This window comes from Hemitrygon akajei, chromosome 25 (genome assembly GCF_048418815.1).
Source record: "Hemitrygon akajei chromosome 25, sHemAka1.3, whole genome shotgun sequence".
Classification (NCBI taxonomy): domain Eukaryota; kingdom Metazoa; phylum Chordata; class Chondrichthyes; order Myliobatiformes; family Dasyatidae; genus Hemitrygon; species Hemitrygon akajei.
Genome location: NC_133148.1, coordinates 11,509,133 through 11,529,571, shown reverse-complemented (window position 1 = coordinate 11,529,571; position 20,439 = coordinate 11,509,133). Strand labels below are relative to the sequence as shown.

Genomic DNA, 20,439 nt, shown 5'->3' with positions numbered 1-20,439 from the left:
ACGAGTTGAAGAGTCCTTGAATGTGAGTCCGAAGATTGTAGGATCAGTTCAGTTTTGGGGTGAGTGAAGTTGCCCCTCTGGTTCTACTCTGATAGTTCCTGAATAACTGTTTCTAAACCTAGTGATGTGGGTCCTGAGGCTCCTGAACCTCATTCCTGATGCCAGCAGTGAGAAGGGAGCATAGCCTAGATGGTGGGGGTCCTTGATGGATGCTGATGAGTGCTCGTTGTAGATATTGTCAATGATGGGGAGGACTTCACCTATTATAGACTAGGCGGTATCCACTATTTTTGTAGGCCTTTTTGTTCAAGAGCATTTCTGTTCCCAGACCAGATGTGATGCAAGCAGTGATATTCTCCATGACAATTCTATAGAAGTTTGTCAAAGTTTTAGCTATCATGCCGAATCTTCGCAAACTTCTCAGAAAGTAGAGCCTCTGCTGTGCTTTCTTTGTAATGGCACTGAGCCCAGGACAGCTCCTCTGAGATAAATCATAGAAAAGTACAGCACAAAAACAAGGCCTTTGGCTATTCCTATCAACCTGCATCCATGTACCCATCCAAAATGACCTTAGCCGCTGAAATCAAGTTTGTCTGCACCACTTGTGCTGGCAGCACGTTCCACACTCTCACTCTGAGTGAAGAAGTTCCCCTCATGTTCCTCTTAAACTTCTCACCTTTCACCACAATGTTGCGGAATTTAAAGCTGCTGACCCTCTCCACCTCTGATCCCCGATGAAGAAATGCTCATGGACCTCTGGTTTCCTCCTCCTGAAATCAACTACTTGCTTCCTGGTCTTGCTGATACTGAGTGAGAGGTTGGGCTGTTTCAATCTCTCTCCTTTATTCTGATTTGTCACTTTTGATTTGGCCAACAACAGTGGCGTCAATCAAGAAACTTACATGTGGCATTAGAGCTGCGCTTAGCCTCTCAGTCATGAGTATAAAGTGAGTAGAGCAGGGGGCTAAGTATATAGCCTCATGTGCTGATGGAGATAGTGGAGGAGATGTTGCCAATCTGAACTGACTGTGGTCTGCAAGTGAGAAAATTGTGGATCCAATTGCACAAGGACTTGAGGCCAAAGAGTTTATCGATTATTTTTGAGGGGATGATGGTATTGAATGTCCAGAAGTTCAAGGGTTGAGTGCAGAGCCAATGAAACGTTATCTGCTGTGGACTAAATGAAATAAAACTTAATGGAGATTGGGTGAAAATGTTTGTGGGTGTGTCATACTGAACTACAATTTGCTTTGAGCCTTTTGGAAAGGATTTATTAGGCACTTCTGTCCCTTCCAGCAATGCTGTGCAGTCCCTGACGAACTTAATTAACGGGACAATTTACAGTGACCAATTAATCTCCCCTTACCTTTCTTAATCCCCCCGCCCCCTCTTATAGCTCCTGCGATATCCCTTCACCTATCCTCCTCTACCCTCTCCCTGTTCTACACCTTCGCCCGTTACATTCCAATCGTTTCTGCTCCTCCGTAAACTCGATGACGTAGATTGTGGAACGCTCACCTTGCGGCTCAGCAGTCGTTCGCTGTACGCTGCGATGACGTTCGGCTTACGTTATGGCACGCTCACCTTGACGGCGTTGAGTCCTTCGCTGTCGTCCGCAATGACGTAAGACGTACAGCTCACCTTGACGCCCAGCGGTAAGCTGCAAAGATGTAAGACGTGGGTAATTGCACGCTCACCTTGACGTCGGCAGTCCTTCAATGAGTCGTGATGACGCAAGACGTTCGTATTGGAACGCTCTCCCTAGCAGCGAAGAGACGCATTGGCGTTGTTTGGTTTTACCTAGCAACGCATCGAATGATAGCAACAGTCGCAATGGAGATGGGTAGGCCCGGCCTGCCTGGGTCTTGGAGTAGAAGGAAAATAGAGGGGTGAGGGGAGGAGGGAGGGAGTTCATTATAGGGTGAAAGGAGTGTCGAAGATTAAAAGAAAGTTATTAAGCGGGAGCATTTTGTTACTGAGAGGAGAGGCTAACAGTGATCGGGTAATCGAGTTGTAGGGGTTTTAGTGATAGAAACAATTGTTTGAAAGTGTGATTAAGGAGAAAGAATCTGTATTACACTGTAATAGAAAGATAGGTGAAAAATAAAGTGGGAGAGTACAATAAAGAAGCGAAATAGAAGCAGAATTATATAGAAATAATGGCAATGGAGAAAATAAACTGAAGGAAAAGACAAATTAGAGAAGCAGAACGTGTCAGAGGGAAAAGAGGGGAAGGAAATTCCAGGCAGCTAAAGATGACGGAGACTACAGGTAAAGTGGTTAGCCCAAAGCGGAGAGAGTCAGCGCGACAGAGCAAAGCGTCCAGCGCGGAAAACAGCGAGGAGAAGCTGGTGCAAATGGAGCCTGAGCTAAACCTGGATTTTGCAAGTGAAACTATGATCCGAAATGCAAAGGCTTATTTGTTACAGAAAAGCACTATATCTAATCTGAACCTGTGAGTACTTAAATGTAAAGCTTGAATTAACAAATGTTACTTTTATTCATTTCCTCACCTACCCTGCCATCTCTCCTTCCTTTATTATTATTTTATAATTGATATTCAGCGTGAATTAGGCCCCCCCCCGCCCCCCCCCATTCTAGCCATGTCACAATTTAAAATGACCAATTAACCTACCAACTTTGGAATGTGGGAGAAAACCGGAGCACTGGAAGGAAGCCATGGGGTCACAGGGAGAACGTACAAGCTCCTTACAGGCAGCAGCGGGAATGGAACCTGGGTCACCTGTACTTTAGCCTCATTACTTCTTAGACCATGATATAGGAACAGAATTAGGCCATTCAGCCCATTGAGTCTGCTCCACCATTCCACCATGGCTGATCCATGGCTCATTCCCATACACCTACCTTATTGCCATATCCGTTTATGCTCTGACTGATCAGGAAACGATCAACTTCCACCTTAAATATACCCACGGACTTGGCCTCCACTGCAGTCTGTGGCAGAGCATTCCACAGATTAACCACCCTCTGGCTAAAACCTCTGTTCTAAAAGGTCACCCCTCAATTTTGAGGCTGTGCCCTCTAATTCTGTATACCTCCCCCACCATAGGAAACATTCTACTTTCACCCCATCTAGTCCTTTCAACATTTGGTAGGTTTCAGTGAGATCCCCACACATTCTTCTAAATCCCAGTGAGTACAGGCCGAAAGCTGCCAAATACTCATATGTTAACCCTTCATTCCCCGAATCATCCTCATGAACCTCCTCTGGACTCTCCCCAATGACAACACATCCTTTCTGAGGTATGGGGCCCAAAACTGTTGACAATACTCTAAGTGCAGCCTGATTAGTGTCTTATAAAGACTCAGCATTATCTCCTTGCTTTTATATTCTGTTCCCCTTGTAATAAATGCCAACATTGCATTGCCTTTCCTACCACAGACTCAACCTGTAAGTTAACTGCTGGGAGTCTCTCACGAGAACTCCTATCCCTCTTGTATCACACATCTATACCTCATTTCTCCTCTGCCATTTTCCTCAATATCACTTCTAATAAATTCCCACATCTTCACCTTGCTCTGACCCCCATGACGGAATTTAGGTACAATGAGAGAATCACAATGTCATATACTGTACAATGGAAACAGTCTCTTCAGTTCACTGGCTCGGTGTTGACCATCAAACACCTATTTACACTGGTTCCATGTTATTCTCCCCATCAACTCCCCCTTGATTCCACCCCTTTATAAGTCAAGTCAAGTCACTTTTATTGTCATTTCAACCATAACTGTTGTACAGAACATAGTAAAAATGATTTAACATTTTTCCATGGTGTTACATGACACAGTACAAAAACTAGACTGAACTACGTAAAATACAAAACAGAAAAAAACTACACTAGACTACAGACCTACCCAGGACTGCATAAAGTGCACAAAACAGTGCAGGCATTACAATAAATAATAAACAAGACAATAGGGCAATAAGGTGTCAGTCCAGGCTCTGGGTATTGAGGAGTCTGATAGCTTGGGGGAAGAAACTGTTACATAGTCTGGTCGTGAGAGCCCAAATGCCTTTTCCCAGACAGCAGGAGGGAGGAGAGTTTGTATGAGGGGTCCGTTGGGTCCTTCATAATGTTGTTTGATTTGCGGATGCAGCGTGTAGTGTAAATATCCATAATGGCGAGAAGAAGATGATCTTCTCAGCTGACCTCACTATCCCCTGCAGGGTCTTGCAATCCAAGATGGTGCAATTTCCAAACCAGGCAGTGATGCAGCTGCTCAGGATGCTCTCAATACAACCCCTGTAGAATGTGATGAGGATGGGGGGTTGGGAGATGGACTTTCCTCAGCCTTCGTAGAAAGTAGAGACACTGCTGGGCTCTCTTTGCTATGGAGCTGGTGTTGAGGGACCAGGTGAGATTCTCCACCAGGTGAACACCAAGGAATTTGGTGCTCTTTACGATCTCTACCAAGGAGCCATCGATGTTCAGCAGGGAGTGGTCGCTCCGTGCCCTACTGAAGTCAACAACCATCTCTTTTGTTTTGTTCACATTCAGAGATAGGTTGTTGGCTCTGCACCAGTCCGTTAGCTGCTGCACCTCCTCTCTGTAAGCTGACTCGTTGTTCTTGCTGATGAGACCCAGCACGGTCGTGTCATCAGCGAACTTGATGATGTGGTTTGAGCTGTGTGTTGCAGCACAGTCATGGGTTGGCAGAGTAAACAGCAGTGGACTGAGCACACAGCCTTGGGGGCCCCCCATGCTCAGTGTGATGGTTTTGGAGATGCTGCCTCCGATCCGGACTGACTGAGGTCTCCCAGTCAGGAAGTCTAGGATCCAGTTGCAGAGGGAAGTGTTCAGGTCCAGTAGGCTCAGCTTTCCAATCAGTTTCTGAGGGATGATTGTGTTGAATACTGAAGTCTATAAACAGCATTTGAACGTACGTGTCTTTTTTGTCCAGGTGGGTTAGGGCCAGGTGGAGGGTGATGGCAATGGCATCGTCAGTGGCAAAATAATCCACATTCCTGCAGGTATTTTGGATGTGGGTGGAAACAGAGTGAGAATGTGCAGACTCTACTCACAGACAACACTGAAGGTCAGGATTGAGCTTGGGTCTGCTGGAGCTGTGTGTCAGCAGCACAACCCCACACCATTGTGTTTGTACATTATGTGGTTTACTTCAAGTTCCAATTTATTGTCATTAAACTGTACACACATATACCTGCAAATGAGGCGATGTTTCTTCGAAGCAATGGGCACAACACAGTGCATATAATTCACACGTAACATATAAAGTAATATTACCACAAATAGATTAATAAATTAAAAGATGCATATACAAGTTTAAAAAGTGAACAGTATAATGCGACCTACGTGATGAGACCTGCATGGTGGCAATGGCTTAGGGGAATAAGCTGCTTCCCATCCTAACAGTTCTTGTCCCAATGCAATTGGCCCTCTAAAACACATTTGAAAAAAGATCTAAATGCTTTTCTTATCGGCATCTGCAGCTGTTGAGTTGGGTGATCACCCACTCAAAGTTTTCCTTCTTTGCAGTTGGCATTGATATCTTCAGTCCAAAATAGCACTCCTTAACACAAAGCTCTTTGACCAGGCTATACGTTACCTATGCAAATATCTTCTGTGCCTCAGTGTCCTACTGTGGCTGTTTCACCATGTTAAAGGAGTGATTCAAATGTCAGCTGGTCTACTAGTAGGACCTCCAGCATGCACTCAGTGTCAATTGCACCACTTCCCCACCACAGTCTTAATTTGGTCTTTTGCTATGAGCTGTTGCTTCTTTGCATTTTGGACCACCTAGCCAAGTATGCTCACGTTATTCTTATTTCCTCATGAAAGAGAGGCCATTCATCCCATCAGGTTCATCCTGGCTCTCAAAGCATCTCATTTAACTTATTTTCCCATTTATTTCCCTTTAACCTGTTTTGTTCCAATCCCCATTTACTCCCCCCGTTCCAATTAATCTACCAACCAGCACGTCTTCTAGGTGTGGAAGGAAACTGGGGTAGCTGTAGCATCCAGAAGGCGAGTGCCGCTCAACTTTATCATCCACAGATGAATTGTGAGTTTTTCCAGATGCTGAATTTTGATTCATAACTCAGCCACCTGCTATGATTTTACAATTTCCTTTGTCATTTATCCCAGCTAACTGGTGCTCTTGCTATCAGATCCCATGTCTTTTATTTCCCATTTGAGCTGTAGGCAAAGGTTTCCATGATAGTTTTTTTTTTGGTTATATCTTTTGATCTGTAATAAGTTTCCCAATTAACATCTAGAATGTAATTTTCCTTTACTCCACACTTAAAGCAGTTTTGCTGGCCTTTACTGAAAAAGGAGTGTTCTTTGTTATACAACTAGTGAGAAGGAGACTGTTCCCATTCATGGGAGCATTGAGAACTGGGGTGGGGGGGGGGGTGGTGGGGGGGGTGTTTAAGTTGATTAGAGGAAGTACCAAAGGTGACACCATGCTTTGCCTAGCAGGATGGTAGTGAAAGAATCAAATGTGACTTTGAAGGGGAAAAAAAGAACATGAAATGGGTGAGGATGGGCAATTATCTATTGCTCTTATAGCAGCTAAGTACAGTCATAGGGCTGAATGGTCACCTACTGTTCTATTATCATTCTATGAAAGTCCTTTTATAATTTCTCTGACTCTTCCTTTTTATCCGTTTGGCCCTGATGGTGCAATCATTCATTATACGAAGGACTTAGTCAACAGTTATGGCTTAGATTGCTTCATCAAGGTCCCCTTCCATCCAGGTCATGCTCTCTTCAGGAGTACAGGCACCTCAGGACCCACACCACCAGGTTCAGGAACAATTATTCACCCATCAGTTGCCTGACCAGCACGGATAACTTTGCTCACCTCAACACTGAGCTGACTCACTTTCAAGGACTCTACAATTCATGTTCTCAGTATTATTTATTATTATTATTTTTGTATATGCACAGTTTATCTTTTCCACATTGCTTGTTTGTTAGTCTTTGTGCATAGTTGTTCATTGATTCAATTCTATAACTTTGTTCTCCCATGAATGCCACAAGTAAATGAATCTCAAGGTGACACTTTGATAATTAATTTACTTTGAACTTTCAGCTTTGACTTTCATTACTCCTTTTGCTGAACCTCCACTGTCTATTGAACTGTTGTTTTCAGATCACCAGGGATGTGCCTAAACTCAGTCCTTCCATAGAGCATTGATCTAGGATGGCCTGGTCTTCTGTTTCAGAGACTCTTTCACAAACAGTACTTCAGTTCCTGAAAGCACGTACCACCAGGCTCAAGATCAGTTTCTAACCCACTGTTATAAGACTATTAAATGATTTTTTGGTATGATAGGATGGACTCACAATTTACCTTGTTATGATCTTGCACTTTACTGCTAACCTGCACTGCAATTTCTCTGTAGCTTTTACACTTCACTCTGCATTGTTATTGTTTTACCTTATTCAACCTCAATGCACCGTGTAATGAATTAATCTGATTGAACAGTATGCAAAACTTTTCACTGTACTTTGATACATGTGTCAATAATAAACCAGTTCATGCTATAGGTGGTATATTTTTGGTCCATTGTTGATTGACCTCGTGAAACTTCTATCCATATGTCTTGTTGCTCCAGAGAGGCTCCGTTTCCTTCATCGTCAGAACTTTGTATTTTGCAAATTGCAGATTCTCCATCGATAGACCCAGATGCCACCCTATTCATATCCTCATATAATAATCTGTTGTTTCTTTCTCTCTTCTGTTTTCTGACAGAAACATGTTGATTTCAGAGAGAGGGGGCAATTGCATTGAGATAGTGGTAGCAATATTAAAGTCTATGACATAGAAGCCAATGAATCTGCTCTGCCATTCCATCATGGCTGATTATTATTCCTCTCAACACATTCTACCCATAACTTTTCATGCTCTTTCTAGGCATTTCAATATTTGATGGGTTTTAATGAAATTTAAACCAAATTCTTCTAAATTCCAGCAAGTACAGGCCTAGAGCCATCAAACATTCCTCATACATTAACCCTTTCATTCCCATGAACCTCCTGTGGACCTTGTGTCAGGGGCAGCCACTGTCAGTCAATGGGAGAAGTTGTAGGAGTGATCGATTGTTTGAAGAGGTTTTGGAGAGTTGTCTGTGACTTGAGCAGTAAGTGGGCCAGTGGTTTTGTACTCCTGAGTCATGTTGGGGGCCTGTGAGAGGGAGTGGAATGGCCGATTCTACTTGCATTCAGGGCTAACTGGCTGAATGCTCACTGCTGCAGAATAACAGCTGAGGAAGGAGAACAGTTGGTTCCCAATGCAGCCACAAGACAACAAAAATATTTATGTGCTTTTCCCCCGCAACTGAATATACCCATTGAATTTTATTAACGTTACCAGTATTAATAAAAAAGCTGTTATGAATGTGCCACAACTCTGAGGGGCCGAAGGGTACAAAGTCACCCCCTCCTTTTTGAGAATCGCAAGATCACTATTAATTCGGGTCTGGGACCCAGGAAATGAGAGAGAATCCACAAGGTTTGGAATGTGTCCTGGCCTCAGCGAAACAAAACCATTGATAACGGCTATTAATTGTGTATTGAGTACTGTACTATTCATTGAAGCCCCTCAGGGGACGACCAGAGTGGGCTGGTTGAGGGATTGCATCATCCCAACCTGATTGACATCTGAGACCCCGTGAGTAAGGATAAAAGAGGGTCTGGGGAACAACCCTTTTAGACGCACCAGGAGAAACGCTAGAAATCCCGTGACAGCGTTTAATAGCGACAGCCGGTGGGGGCTCGTGTGCGTCCTTCCCTTGCCTGGGATTGGCGGGCTCACCACGGAAGAACAGCTTAGCTAAAGGAGAGGCCACAAGTGAACGGCCACACCAACGGGACTCCTGACGGATCGAAATCATAAAAGGAAAGCCGGCAAGTTTCTCAAAATCTCTGTCTCTCTCCAACCATTACAACCCAGTGGTCCCCAAAGGCTGCAGCCTGCATGAACTGAGTGAACTTTATATTTGCATCGAACAATACATTATCCCCTAGACAATGATAGAGCTTATTTCTTATTGATTATTATTATACCCGCACTTTTAGATTTAGTATTGACGACGTATATTATCTGTATATTTGCATTGATATTATTTTTGTGTATTTTTACCAATAAATACTGTTAAAAATAGTATCATCAGACTTCAACGGACCTCTCTATTTTTGCTGGTAAGTGACCCAGTTACGGGGTTCGTAACAAGTCAATATTAGTTTTCCACAGTTTTCTCCATCTTGTCTGCAGCCTAGTCTCAATTTTATGAAACTCAGCACAATTTGAGTAGATATCTCACTTTTCCTCAGTAGCTATGTACAGTAGAGTTTAAAAATAGGGCTTCATTAAAGAGGGGCCCACCTGGCCCTCCAGGGTTCAGGAGCCTCTTTTATCTAACTCTATCTGCATATAGTAAATCCTCAGTTTACAACTGTCTGACTTAAAGATTGATTATTTGGGATACATGTATTTTATTTGCAAAGCTAATTATTACTGTAACAAATAGCATGCCCCTTTTTAGTAAAGAGAAGTAGAAGAAAACTCTTTTAATCTGACATGGTGGTGACAGACCTGCAGATTTTCTGAACTATCTAATAATATACCTTTTTAATGAAGTAGAAAGATAGATTTTCCAGTGAATTCACTAAGCTTAATTGTAATGTGAAAACAGAACCAGGAGAGCTGAAATGGAGAGAGGGAACTGGGGCCCTGGTGTATGGAAAGGAGCTCAGCAATTGGGACAGTCCCTGGAAGGAAGCACAGGGAGCCAGGCACTGGTGATCAGAAGGAACAGTGGGAATCAGCATTTATTCAGATGCTGACCTATTTGGATTACTAAATGGTTGGGTTAGAATCAGATCACTGTCTTATAAGATGTTAAATTTGTTGCTTTACAGTTAATTGGAGTTTTACTGAAGTTCTCATAATACTTCCCACTGCCATTTTGATTCACTTATTCTCACTTATTAACACAATGCTTAAATCATCCCTTTTGTAAACCAAGGAATGGTGCTTTCCATCATTCTGTCCCCTTATCCATATGTAAACCAAGGTATGGTGGTTTCCTTCCTTCTGACCTCATCTCCACATGTAAACCAAGGTATGGTGGTTTCCTTCCTTCTGACCTCATCTCCACATGTAAACCAAGGAAGGGCGGTTATCTTACTTCTGTCCCCATGTCTGTGCATAAACCAAGGAAAGGTTGTTTCCTTCCTTCTATGCCAATGTCATTGTGTAAATCAAAGAATGGTGGTTTACTTTCTTCTGTGCGTAAACCCAGGAATAGTGGTTCCTTTCTTCTGTACCCATGTCCGTGTGTAAACCAAGGAATGGTGCTTTCCATCCTTCTGTCCCCACATCAGTGTGTAAACTAAGGAATGTGGTTTTCATCCTTCTGTCCCCATGTCTGTGTGTAATCAAAGGTATGGTAACTTCCATCCTTCTGACCCCATGTCCCTGTGTAAACTAAGGAATATGGTTTCTGTCCTTTTGTCCCCATGTCTGTGCGTAATCTTTACTTAACTGCCCCTATCTTACCCTTGTGCTCCTTTTGATGTCAAACACCACATTCGTGTCACTCTCAAGGCAATGACATTCTCCTGAGACTGCTTTCTCGAGCAATTCTGCTCCATCCACCAAAGTGGAATTTCCCTGTGGCCTACTATTTTAATTCCTGTCTCCATTCCCATTTTGACATGTCAGTCTGTGGACTCCTCTTCTGCTATGATGAGGCTCCTTTCAGTGTGGAGGAGCAGAAACTTGTGTTCTGTCTAGGTAGCCTCCAACCTGATGGCAGGAACATCAATTTATCCTCCTCCTGGTAATTTTCTTTTTTGTTTTTTTTCTTCTCCCCTCTCTGTTCTCTGTTCTTTTATTCCCCACTCTAGCTCTTACCTCTTCTCCTTACCCGTCTCAACTTCCCCTGTTGCCGCACACTCTTCCCTTTCTCCCACATTCCACTCTCCTCTCCTATCAGGTTCTTTCTTCTCCAGCCCTTTACCTTTCCCAGGCAGCTGGCTTGACATATCAGCTTCCAGCTTGTCCTCCTTCAGCTCTCCCTGCCTTTTTATTCTGGCATCTTCCCCCTTCTTTCCAGTCCTAATGACGAGTCTCAGCTTAAAATGTAGACTTTTTCATTTTCATTGACCTGAGTTCCACCAACATTTTGTGTGTGTTACTCTGGATTTCCAGTATCTATAGAATCTCTTTTGTTTATGCCTTTTGTAGACCAAGGAATGGTGGTTCCTTCTTCTGTCCTATGTCTCTACTTAAATGCGTCTACCCATGTTGACAAACACCACATTCTTATCAGTCTTGGGCAACAATATCCTCCTGAATTCAATAATGTATTTACTTAATCTGTGACATTGAATCCTGCTCCAGTTTGTGGGGAAGTTATAGGATTTACGGTGTCCTTGGTAGGATAAAATATATAACAAGAAACCTTACTTTAATCTACAAAGTTTCTTTTATGTGCTTTCTTTCCTGTGAATGTATGTAGCTAACAGCTGTTCCTCCAAGTTTTTGATCTTTGTTCTAACTACATTGACATCATTCTACATATGCTTCCTACCAATACACACTACCCACTGAATCTCAACATACTGGGTGAGATTGTTCATCCACGCAGCCTCCCTGAAAGGCAATGACTGCTCACAGCTTGGTTGATGCCCTGCACTGATTCCTGTGCAATGTATGAATTGTAGTCCACACTACTGAATAAGAGATAGAAAGCCCCATGATTTAATTTCTAAGGATCAATCTGCAGGCAGTGGGTGTCGGTGTTTATAGTTCCCTTCCAATTGGCCTTGAGAAGATGGTGCTTATCAGCGTATCTGGCCTGCTGCAACCCATACGGAAGTTACAGATTAAGGTTTATAATGAGGTCATAGTATGCATTGTTCATGGCTTAAATCATGGCTGTTGGGTAATAGGTGAAACCAGGTAAGGTGGGGGATGATGAGCTACTGGGGGAGAAGTTAGAGATTGTGGTTGGTGATAGGCGGAAACAGCAAAGGAAAAATACACAAACCCAAGTTTTCTGCAGATGCTGAAAAGTATCATACCTACATCTGTTACTCATGCTACATAGTTCCTAGCTCCATTTCCAAGCTTTCTAGTTTGGACCCAGTGAGGATCACAGATACATGTGTTTGATTTTGCAGAGTTCCTCTAGCATTTTTATGCATGTTTCTCAAGGAAAACTATATTAGGCAGATATTCCAGAGGGAGAAGGAAGCAAGAAAACAGAAGAGAAGGTTTAAAAGAAGTTAAAAAGAATGTATCTGGTAGGAGGTAACATGAAATTCTTTAATCTCTTTGTTACTGCCCTTTTAGCTATGATCACCTCTCTGAGTTGATAACCAAGGTGCTGGACGAAAGGCCCGTCAATGCTGTGGACATCATCGAAGATATCAGCAAGAGAATCAAGAAGTTACAGTTCTCCAAGAAGATAGACACGTTGCAAGATGAATATGAAATTTCATTGGCATACAGTTTAGCGGAAGTTCAGAAATCCCTCTTTATCAAGGCAGTGGAGGAAGAAGAGGGAGTGGATCCTGAGGAAGAAGTGGTAAATACTGTTTTCCTGATCAAGTGACTTAGTCTTTGGTGATAATTTAGCCCAGAAATTCCTGGAAATGTTCTGCCCACAAATCAGTTTTATTTACACAACACTAGTCCCTGTTATTCCCTTTCCTGTCCTTTTCACTAAGTAAGTGTTTGCATTGTCACTAAGTAGGTGTAACAAATTGGGAAGACAGCAGATGCCAGGTATTGTGGAACAGAAATGTACAGAGGCTGAATGAGTGGTGTAGTGTGGAAGATCAACAGTAGGTACCAACAGCTCACTGATGATTCATCTGTATATCACACCAGGGAATTCATTCCTGTACTCTAGTATCATGACCAATTGCATCACAAGCTGGTATGGAAGCACCAAAGCCTATGAATGGAAAAGCCCAGTCCATCACAGGCAAAGCACTCCCCAGCACTGAGCGCATCTACAAGGAGTGCTGCCACAAAGAGGCAGCATTCATCATCAAGGACACCCACCATCCAGGCTATGATCTTTTCTTACTGCTGCCATCAGGAAGAAGGTACAGGAGCCTCAGGTCCCACATCAGCAAGTTCAGGAACAGTTTTGAACACTCAACTATCAGGCTCCTGAACCACCATAGAAAACTTCACTCATCTCAACCCTAAACTGATTCAACAACTTTTGGGTTTCCTTTCAAGGACTCAATAACTTATGTTATCATAACAAGACAGTTTGCATTGGTTTGCATTTGCGTTGTGCGTGTAGTTTTTCATTGATTCTATTGAATTTCTTTGTTCTACTGTGAATGCTTGCAAAACAATGAACCTTTTTGAACTTTGAGTCAACTGATTAATGTCAGGGTAACCAAACAAGAACAATTAATTAAGGGTAAAAGGACCTTGATAGCAGTAATATACAGGCCTCTCAACAGTAGCTGGGATGTGGACCACAGATTACAACCGGAAATAGAAAAGGTGTATCGAAAGGGCAATGTTATGATAATCATGGAAGATTTCAACATGTTGATTGGGAAAACCAGACTGGAAATGAGTCTCAAGAGAGTGAGTTTGTTGAATGCCTATGAGATGGCTTTTTAGAGCAGTATGGTATTGAGCCTACTAGGAGATTGGGTGTTATGTAATGAAGGTGATTAGGGAGCTTAAGGTAAAAGAACCCATAGGAGACAGTGATCACAATATGATTGAAATTTCATAGGGAGAAAGTAAAGTCTGACATAGTGGTATTTCAGTAGAGTAAAGGAAACTGCAGTGGTATGAGAGAGCAGTTGGCAAAAGTAAACTGGAAGGAGATGCTGGCAGGGCAGCAATGACGTGAGTTTCTGGGAAATATTAGGAAGGTGCAGGACAGAAGCATTCCAAAAATGAAGAAATACTCAAATGGCAAAATAGTACAACCGTGACTGACAAGGGAAGTCAAAGCTAATGTAAGAGCAAAAGAGAGGGCATCCAACAAAGCTAAAATTAGCGGGAAAACAGAGGATTGGGAAGCTTTTAGAACCCAACAGAGAGCAACTAAAAGAATTATGGGGGAGAAGATAAAATATGAAAGCCAGCTTGCAAACAATATCAAGGTGGATAGTAAAAGCTTTTTACATATATAAGAAATAAGAGAGATGAGAGTGGATCTACGACTGTTAGATAATGAAGCTGGAGAAATAATAATGGGGACAAGGAGATGGTAGATGAACTAAATGAGTATTTTGCATCAGTCTTTACTGTGGAAGACACTAGCAGTGTGCCAGTTGTTGAAGGATGTGAGGGAAGATAAGTGAGAACAGTTACTATTACAAGGAAGAAGGTGCTCAAAAGACTTAAGGCTAAAAAGACTAAATGACCCAGACCTGATGAACTGTACCCTAGAGTTCTGAAAGAGGTAGCAGTAGAGATTGTGGAGGCATTAGTAGTGATCTTTCAAAAATCATTGGACTCTGGCATGGTGTCAGAGGACTGGAAAATTACAAAAGTCACTCCACTCTTCAAGAAAGGAAAGTGGCAGAAGAAAATAAATTATAGACCAGTTAGCCTGACCTCATGGTTGGGAAGATGCTGGAGTCAATTGTTAAGGATGAGGTTGTGGAGTACTTGGTGACACAGGACAAGATAAGACAGAGTCAGCATGGTTTCCTTAAGGGAAAATCTTGCCTGATGAACCTGTTGGAATTTTTTGAGGAGATTACACGTAGGATAGATAATGGGGATGCAATGGATGTTGTATATTTGGACTTTTAGAAGGCCTTTGACAACGGAGCCCATGGTATTACAGTAAAGGTAAAGCACTGGCTGATTAGTAGGAGGCAGCGAGTGGGAATAAAAGGACCCTTTTCTGGTAGGCAGCCTGTAACTGGTGGCATTCCGCAGGGTTCGGTGTTGGGACTGCTTCTTTTATGTGGTATATCAGTGATTTAGATGATGGAATAGATGGATTCGTATCATCTGCAAACTTGCAGATGATAAGATTAGTGGAGGGGCAAGTAGTGTTGAGGAAACAGGTCGGCTGCAGAAGGACTTAGATTAGGAGAATGCTAAATGAAATTCAATGTTGGAAAATTCATGGTCATGTACTTTGGTAGTAGAAATAAATATGCAGACTATTTTCTGAACAGGTAGAAAATCTAAACATCTGAAATGCATAGGACTTGGGAGTCCTTGTGCAGACACTCTAAAGGTTAATTTGCAGGCAGAGTTAGTGGTGATGAAGGCAAATGCAATGTTAGCGTTAATTTCAAGAGGTCAAGCATACAAGAGCAGGCATGTGATTCTGAGGCTTTATAAGGAAATAATGAGGCTTCATTTTGAGTATTGTGAACAGTTTTGGCCTCTTCATCCAAGAAAAGATGTGCTGGCATTGGAGAGGCTTCAGAGGAGTTTCACAAGGATGATTCTGGGAATGAAAGGGTTGTCATATGAGGAACGTTGGATGGCTCTGGATCCGTACTCACTGGAATTTAGAAGGATGAGGGGGGATCTCATTGAAACCTTTTGAATGTTGAAAGACCTAGACAGAGTAGATGTGGAAAGGATGTTTCCCATGGTCGGGGAGTCTAGGACAAGAGGGCACAGCCTCAGGATAGAGAGGCATCTATTTAAAACAAAGATGAGAAGAAATTTCTTTAACCAGAGGGTGGTGAATTTGTGGGATTTGTTGCCACTTGCAGCTGTGGAGGCCAGGTCGTTGGGTGTATTTAAGGCAGAGATTGATAGGTTCTTGATTGGACATGGAATCAAAGGTTACGGGGAGAAGGCTGGGAACTGGGGTTGAGGAGGAGACAAAAAGAGGATCAGCAATGATTGAATGGCAGAGCAGACTCGATGGGCCAGATGGCCGAATTCTGCTCCTATGTCTTATGGTTTTACGGTCTAATTGCCCTCAGCTCTTGGGCTGCTCAGAAATGCTTCTCACTGACATCTGCTGAGAAGTTTCAGAAGGGGTTGTACAGGCCATTGACTTTTCTTTCCTGTTGCAGTCTCCAATAATTTTGGGAATTATCTTGCAACTATGATTAGTGCCCATTCTACCATTTTCTGCTTGTATTTATAGCTAAAACCATTCAAGGTTTTGAGCGCCACCTTATGTTCTCTACTGAAAGCATTCAAAAACTACTGTCAAGTAGTAGAGGACATGCATTTTAAGCTGAGAGGAGGAACTTTTAAATGAGATGTGTAAGTCAAGTTTTTTTATACACAGACTAGTAAGTGCATTGAAGGGGCTGCAGGGGTAGTGGTGGATGTAGATATGATAGTGGTGTTTAAAAGACTGTTAGACAGGGAATGGAGGGATATTGATCATTTATGAGCAGAGGAGATTTAGATTAGTTTGGCATTGTGGGCTTAATGGCCTGTAACTTTGCTGTACTGTTCTATGTATTCTCTGCTTCTCCATCTTTTCCATATACTGCATGTAACTCACATCTTTCATACTTCTGATACCATTGAAGAAAATATCTACATCTTCCCCAAGCCCAGAACAGTATTCCATCTGAAGTCTAACCAGTTATATGAAAAGTTCAAAGTAAATTTATTATCAAAATAAAGTTATTATGAACAATTGGAGACACAAGAGACTGAAAATGCTGGTCTCTGGAGCAATATAATGCTGGAGGAACTCAACGCATCAGGCAACATCTATGGAGGGAATAGACAGTTGACATTTCTGGTCAAGTCTTAACACCAGTCTGTTAATCTCAATCAAGAGAAAATCTGCAGATGCTGGCAATCCAAGCAAATACACACAAAATGCTGGAGGAACTCAGCAGGCCAGGCAGCATCTATGGAAAAGAGTAAATTGCTGAGACCCTTCATCAGAACTGGAGAAAAAGATGAGAAGTCAGAGTAAGAAGGTGCGGGGAGGGGAGGAAGAAATACAAGGTTGGTAGATAAGTGAAATCAGGAGGATGGAGGGGTGAAGTAAAGAGCTGGGAAGTTGCTTGGTGAAAGAGACAAAGGGTTGGAGAAAGGAGAATCTGATAGGAGAGGACAGAAGGCCATGGAAGAAAGGGAAGGGGGAGGAGCACTGGAGGGTGATGGGCAGGTAAGGAGAGGGAAATGGGGATGGGGAATGATGAGGGAAAGGGGGAGGGGGCCATTACTGGAAGTTTGAGAGATCAATGTTCATGCCATCAGATTGGAGGATACCCAGATGCAATATAAGGTGTTGCTCCTCCAATCTGATTGTGGCTTCATCATGGCAGTAGATGAAGCCACAGACTGACATGTCGGAATGGGAATGGGAAGTGGAATTATAATGGGTAGCCAATGGGAGATCCCACTTTTTCTGGTGGATGGAGCACAGATGCTTGGTGAAGTGGTCTCCCGATCTACGTCGAATCTCACCAATATACAGGAGGCCACACTGGGAGCACCGGATACACTAGGTGATCCCAACAGACTCTCAGGTGAAGTGTTGCCTCACCTGTTTGGGGTCCTGAATGGTAGTGAGGGAGGAGGTGTAGGGGCAGGTGTAGTACCAGGAGGGAGATCAGTGGGGAAGGATGAATAAACAAGGGAGTCATGTAGGGAGTGATCCCTGTGGAAAGCAGTAAGTGGGGGGAGAGAAAGGTATGCTTGGTGGCGGGATCCAGTTGGAGATGGTGGAAGTTATGGAGGTTATGCTGCATGCGGAGGCTGGTGGGGTGATAGGTGAGGTCAAGTTCTTCAACAGCCTTGTGTGCTATATGAAGGCTTCTTTTGTTCTCCACCAGTCTTTTTTAAAATTTGTTTTGACACTTTCAAAGATTGGAGTGTACAATTCACAATGTTTATCTGTCCTTGAAACACCTTTAAAATTGTACAATTTTGTTTGTATTGCTGTTTCTGCTGACATTACCTCACCATAGTTCTCTGCACTATTAAATTTCATCTGTCCTTAATTAATCTATTTAAATCCTCCTGTTTACTATGTTTCCAGATTCATTGCCATTTGAAAAGTTCTCAATGTACAAAAATTCAGGTAGTTAATTCATATCAGACTAGAAGGTCCAATACTGACCTCTGGTGGAAGCTATTGCAGACTTTCCTTTGGACTCAAAAGAAACTGCAGAATCTGAAAGTAAATTTATTATGAAAGTATGCAAATATAACCATATACCACCCTAAGATTCATTTTCTTGCAGACATTCACAGTAGAAGATAGAAATACAACAGAATCAATGGAAAATTACAGACAAAAACTGACAATCAATGTGCAAGAGACAAATAGTGCAAATACAAACAAAGCGAATTAAAAATAATTAAATAAATAAGTGATATTGAGAGCAGGAATTATAGAGTCCTTGAAAGTGAGTCTATAAGTCCATAAATGAAGTTATCCCTTCTGATGCAAGAGGCTGATGGGTTAGGGGTAACAACTGTTTCTGAACCTGGTGGTATGCGTCCTGAAGCCCCTGTTCCTCCTTCCTGATGGCAGCAGTGAGAAGATAGCCCAGCCTGGGTGGTGGAGATCCATGATGATAGAAGCTGCTTTCTTCTGGCAGTGCTCCTTGTAGATTGTTCATTATTATTTTCTCCTCTTGCCTTTAGCCAGTTTGGTATTAAACAGTTACAATCTCCTTAGATAGATAGATAGATAGATAGATAGATAGATAGATACTTTATTCATCCCCATGGGGAAATTCAACTTTTTTCCAATGTCCCATACACTTGTTGTAGCAAAACTAATTACATACAATACTTAACTCAGTAAAAAAATATGATATGCATCTAAATCACTATCTCAAAAAGCATTAATAATAGCTTTTAAAAAGTTCTTAAGTCCTGGCGGTAGAATTGTAAAGCCTAATGGCATTGGGGAGTATTGACCTCTTCATCCTGTCTGAGGAGCATTGCATCGATAGTAACCTGTCGCTGAAACTGCTTCTCTGTCTCTGGATGGTGCTATGTAGAGGATGTTCAGAGTTATCCATAATTGACCGTAGCCTACTCAGCGCCCTTCGCTCAGCTACCGATGTTAAACTCTCGAGTACTTTGCCCACGACAGAGCCCGCCTTCCTTACCAGCTTATTAAGACGTGAGGCGTCCCTCTTCTTAATGCTTCCTCCCCAACACGCCACCACAAAGAAGAGGGCGCTCTCCACAACTGACCTATAGAACATCTTCAGCATCTCACTACAGACATTGAATGACGCCAACCTTCTTAGGAAGTACAGTCGACTCTGTGCTTTCCTGCACAAGGCATCTGTGTTGGCAGTCCAGTCTAGCTTCTCGTCTAACTGTACTCCCAGATACTTGTAGGTCTTAACCTGCTCCACACATTCTCCATTAATGATCACTGGCTCCATATGAGGCCTAGATCTCCTAAAGTCCACCACCATCTCCTTGGTCTTGGTGATATTGGGACGCAGGTAGTTTGAGTTGCACCATATCACAAAGTCCTGTATCAGTTTCCTATACTCCTCCTCCTGTCCATTCCTGACACACCCCACTATGGCCGTGTCATCAGCGAACTTTTGCACATGGCAGGACTCCGAGTTATATTGGAAGTCTGATGTGTACAGGGTGAACAGGACCGGAGAGAGTACGGTTCCCTGCGGCGCCCCTGTGCTGCTGACCACCGTGTCAGACCTACAGTCTCCCAACCTCATCAGCTTCAGTTTTGCTAAAAATCTATCATACTTTAACAAGTGCTTATCTATACACAGCATCGACTGACATTCTATAGTTGATTCATAATAGTGAATCCAGATAGACACGTCACCAGACATTCTGAGCCTCAGTACTTCCTCATGCCTCTTTAGTATCAGCATGGACACAGCTGTGCTGGTAGGTTAACTGGCAGGTGAAGGTTATCTCTTAATTTAGGTATGTGGAAACTGAGGCATTAATGGGCATGTGACAGAAAATAAATTGCAAAGCTACAGGGGAATAATTGGGAGGGAGGGGAATAAGACTGATTCAGCTGCTTGGTGAGAAGCCAGCAGGGATCCAATGGGCCAAATAGTAATTCTCATAAATCGAAAGGGACTTGAGCAGTGAATTCCAGCTGATGCTCCAGTATAAAGTGATGGGGTTCATAATAAATAGTGTGAAAGGGGAATAGTGAGATAGTGTTCATGGGGTCACTGATTGTTCAGTGATCTGATGACAGAGGGAAAGAAGCTGTTTCTAAAAAGATGAGTGCACATCTTTAGGCTCGTGTTCCTCATCCATAACAGTAGTGATGGATTGAATGGCGTAATTCTGTCCCAATGTCTTATGGTATTGAAAAGAGGGTGTGTCTCAGATGATGAAGGTCCTTAATAAGACCATAAGACATAGGAACAGAATTAGGCCATTGGCCCATTGAGTCTGTTCTGCCATTCCATCATGGCTGATCCCTTTTTTTTACTTCTCAACCTCAGTTCCCAACCCTCTTCCTATAACCTTTGGTGCCAT

The 20,439-nt window shown here is 42.7% G+C and overlaps 1 protein-coding gene across 1 annotated transcript in view; it reads left to right on the top strand.

The window, feature by feature from the left end:
• The first annotated feature begins 1,825 nt into the window (after positions 1 to 1,825).
• The window catches only part of LOC140716369 (radial spoke head protein 4 homolog A-like), a 30,612-nt gene continuing 11,998 nt past the window's right edge, over positions 1,826 to 20,439 (top strand). Inside the window, exons 1-2 of the mRNA XM_073029041.1 lie at positions 1,826 to 2,455; positions 12,352 to 12,586. Of these exons, the coding sequence (XP_072885142.1) occupies positions 2,256 to 2,455; positions 12,352 to 12,586 (435 nt within the window). The 5' untranslated portion in view covers positions 1,826 to 2,255. The remainder of the gene's footprint in view (positions 2,456 to 12,351; positions 12,587 to 20,439) is intronic.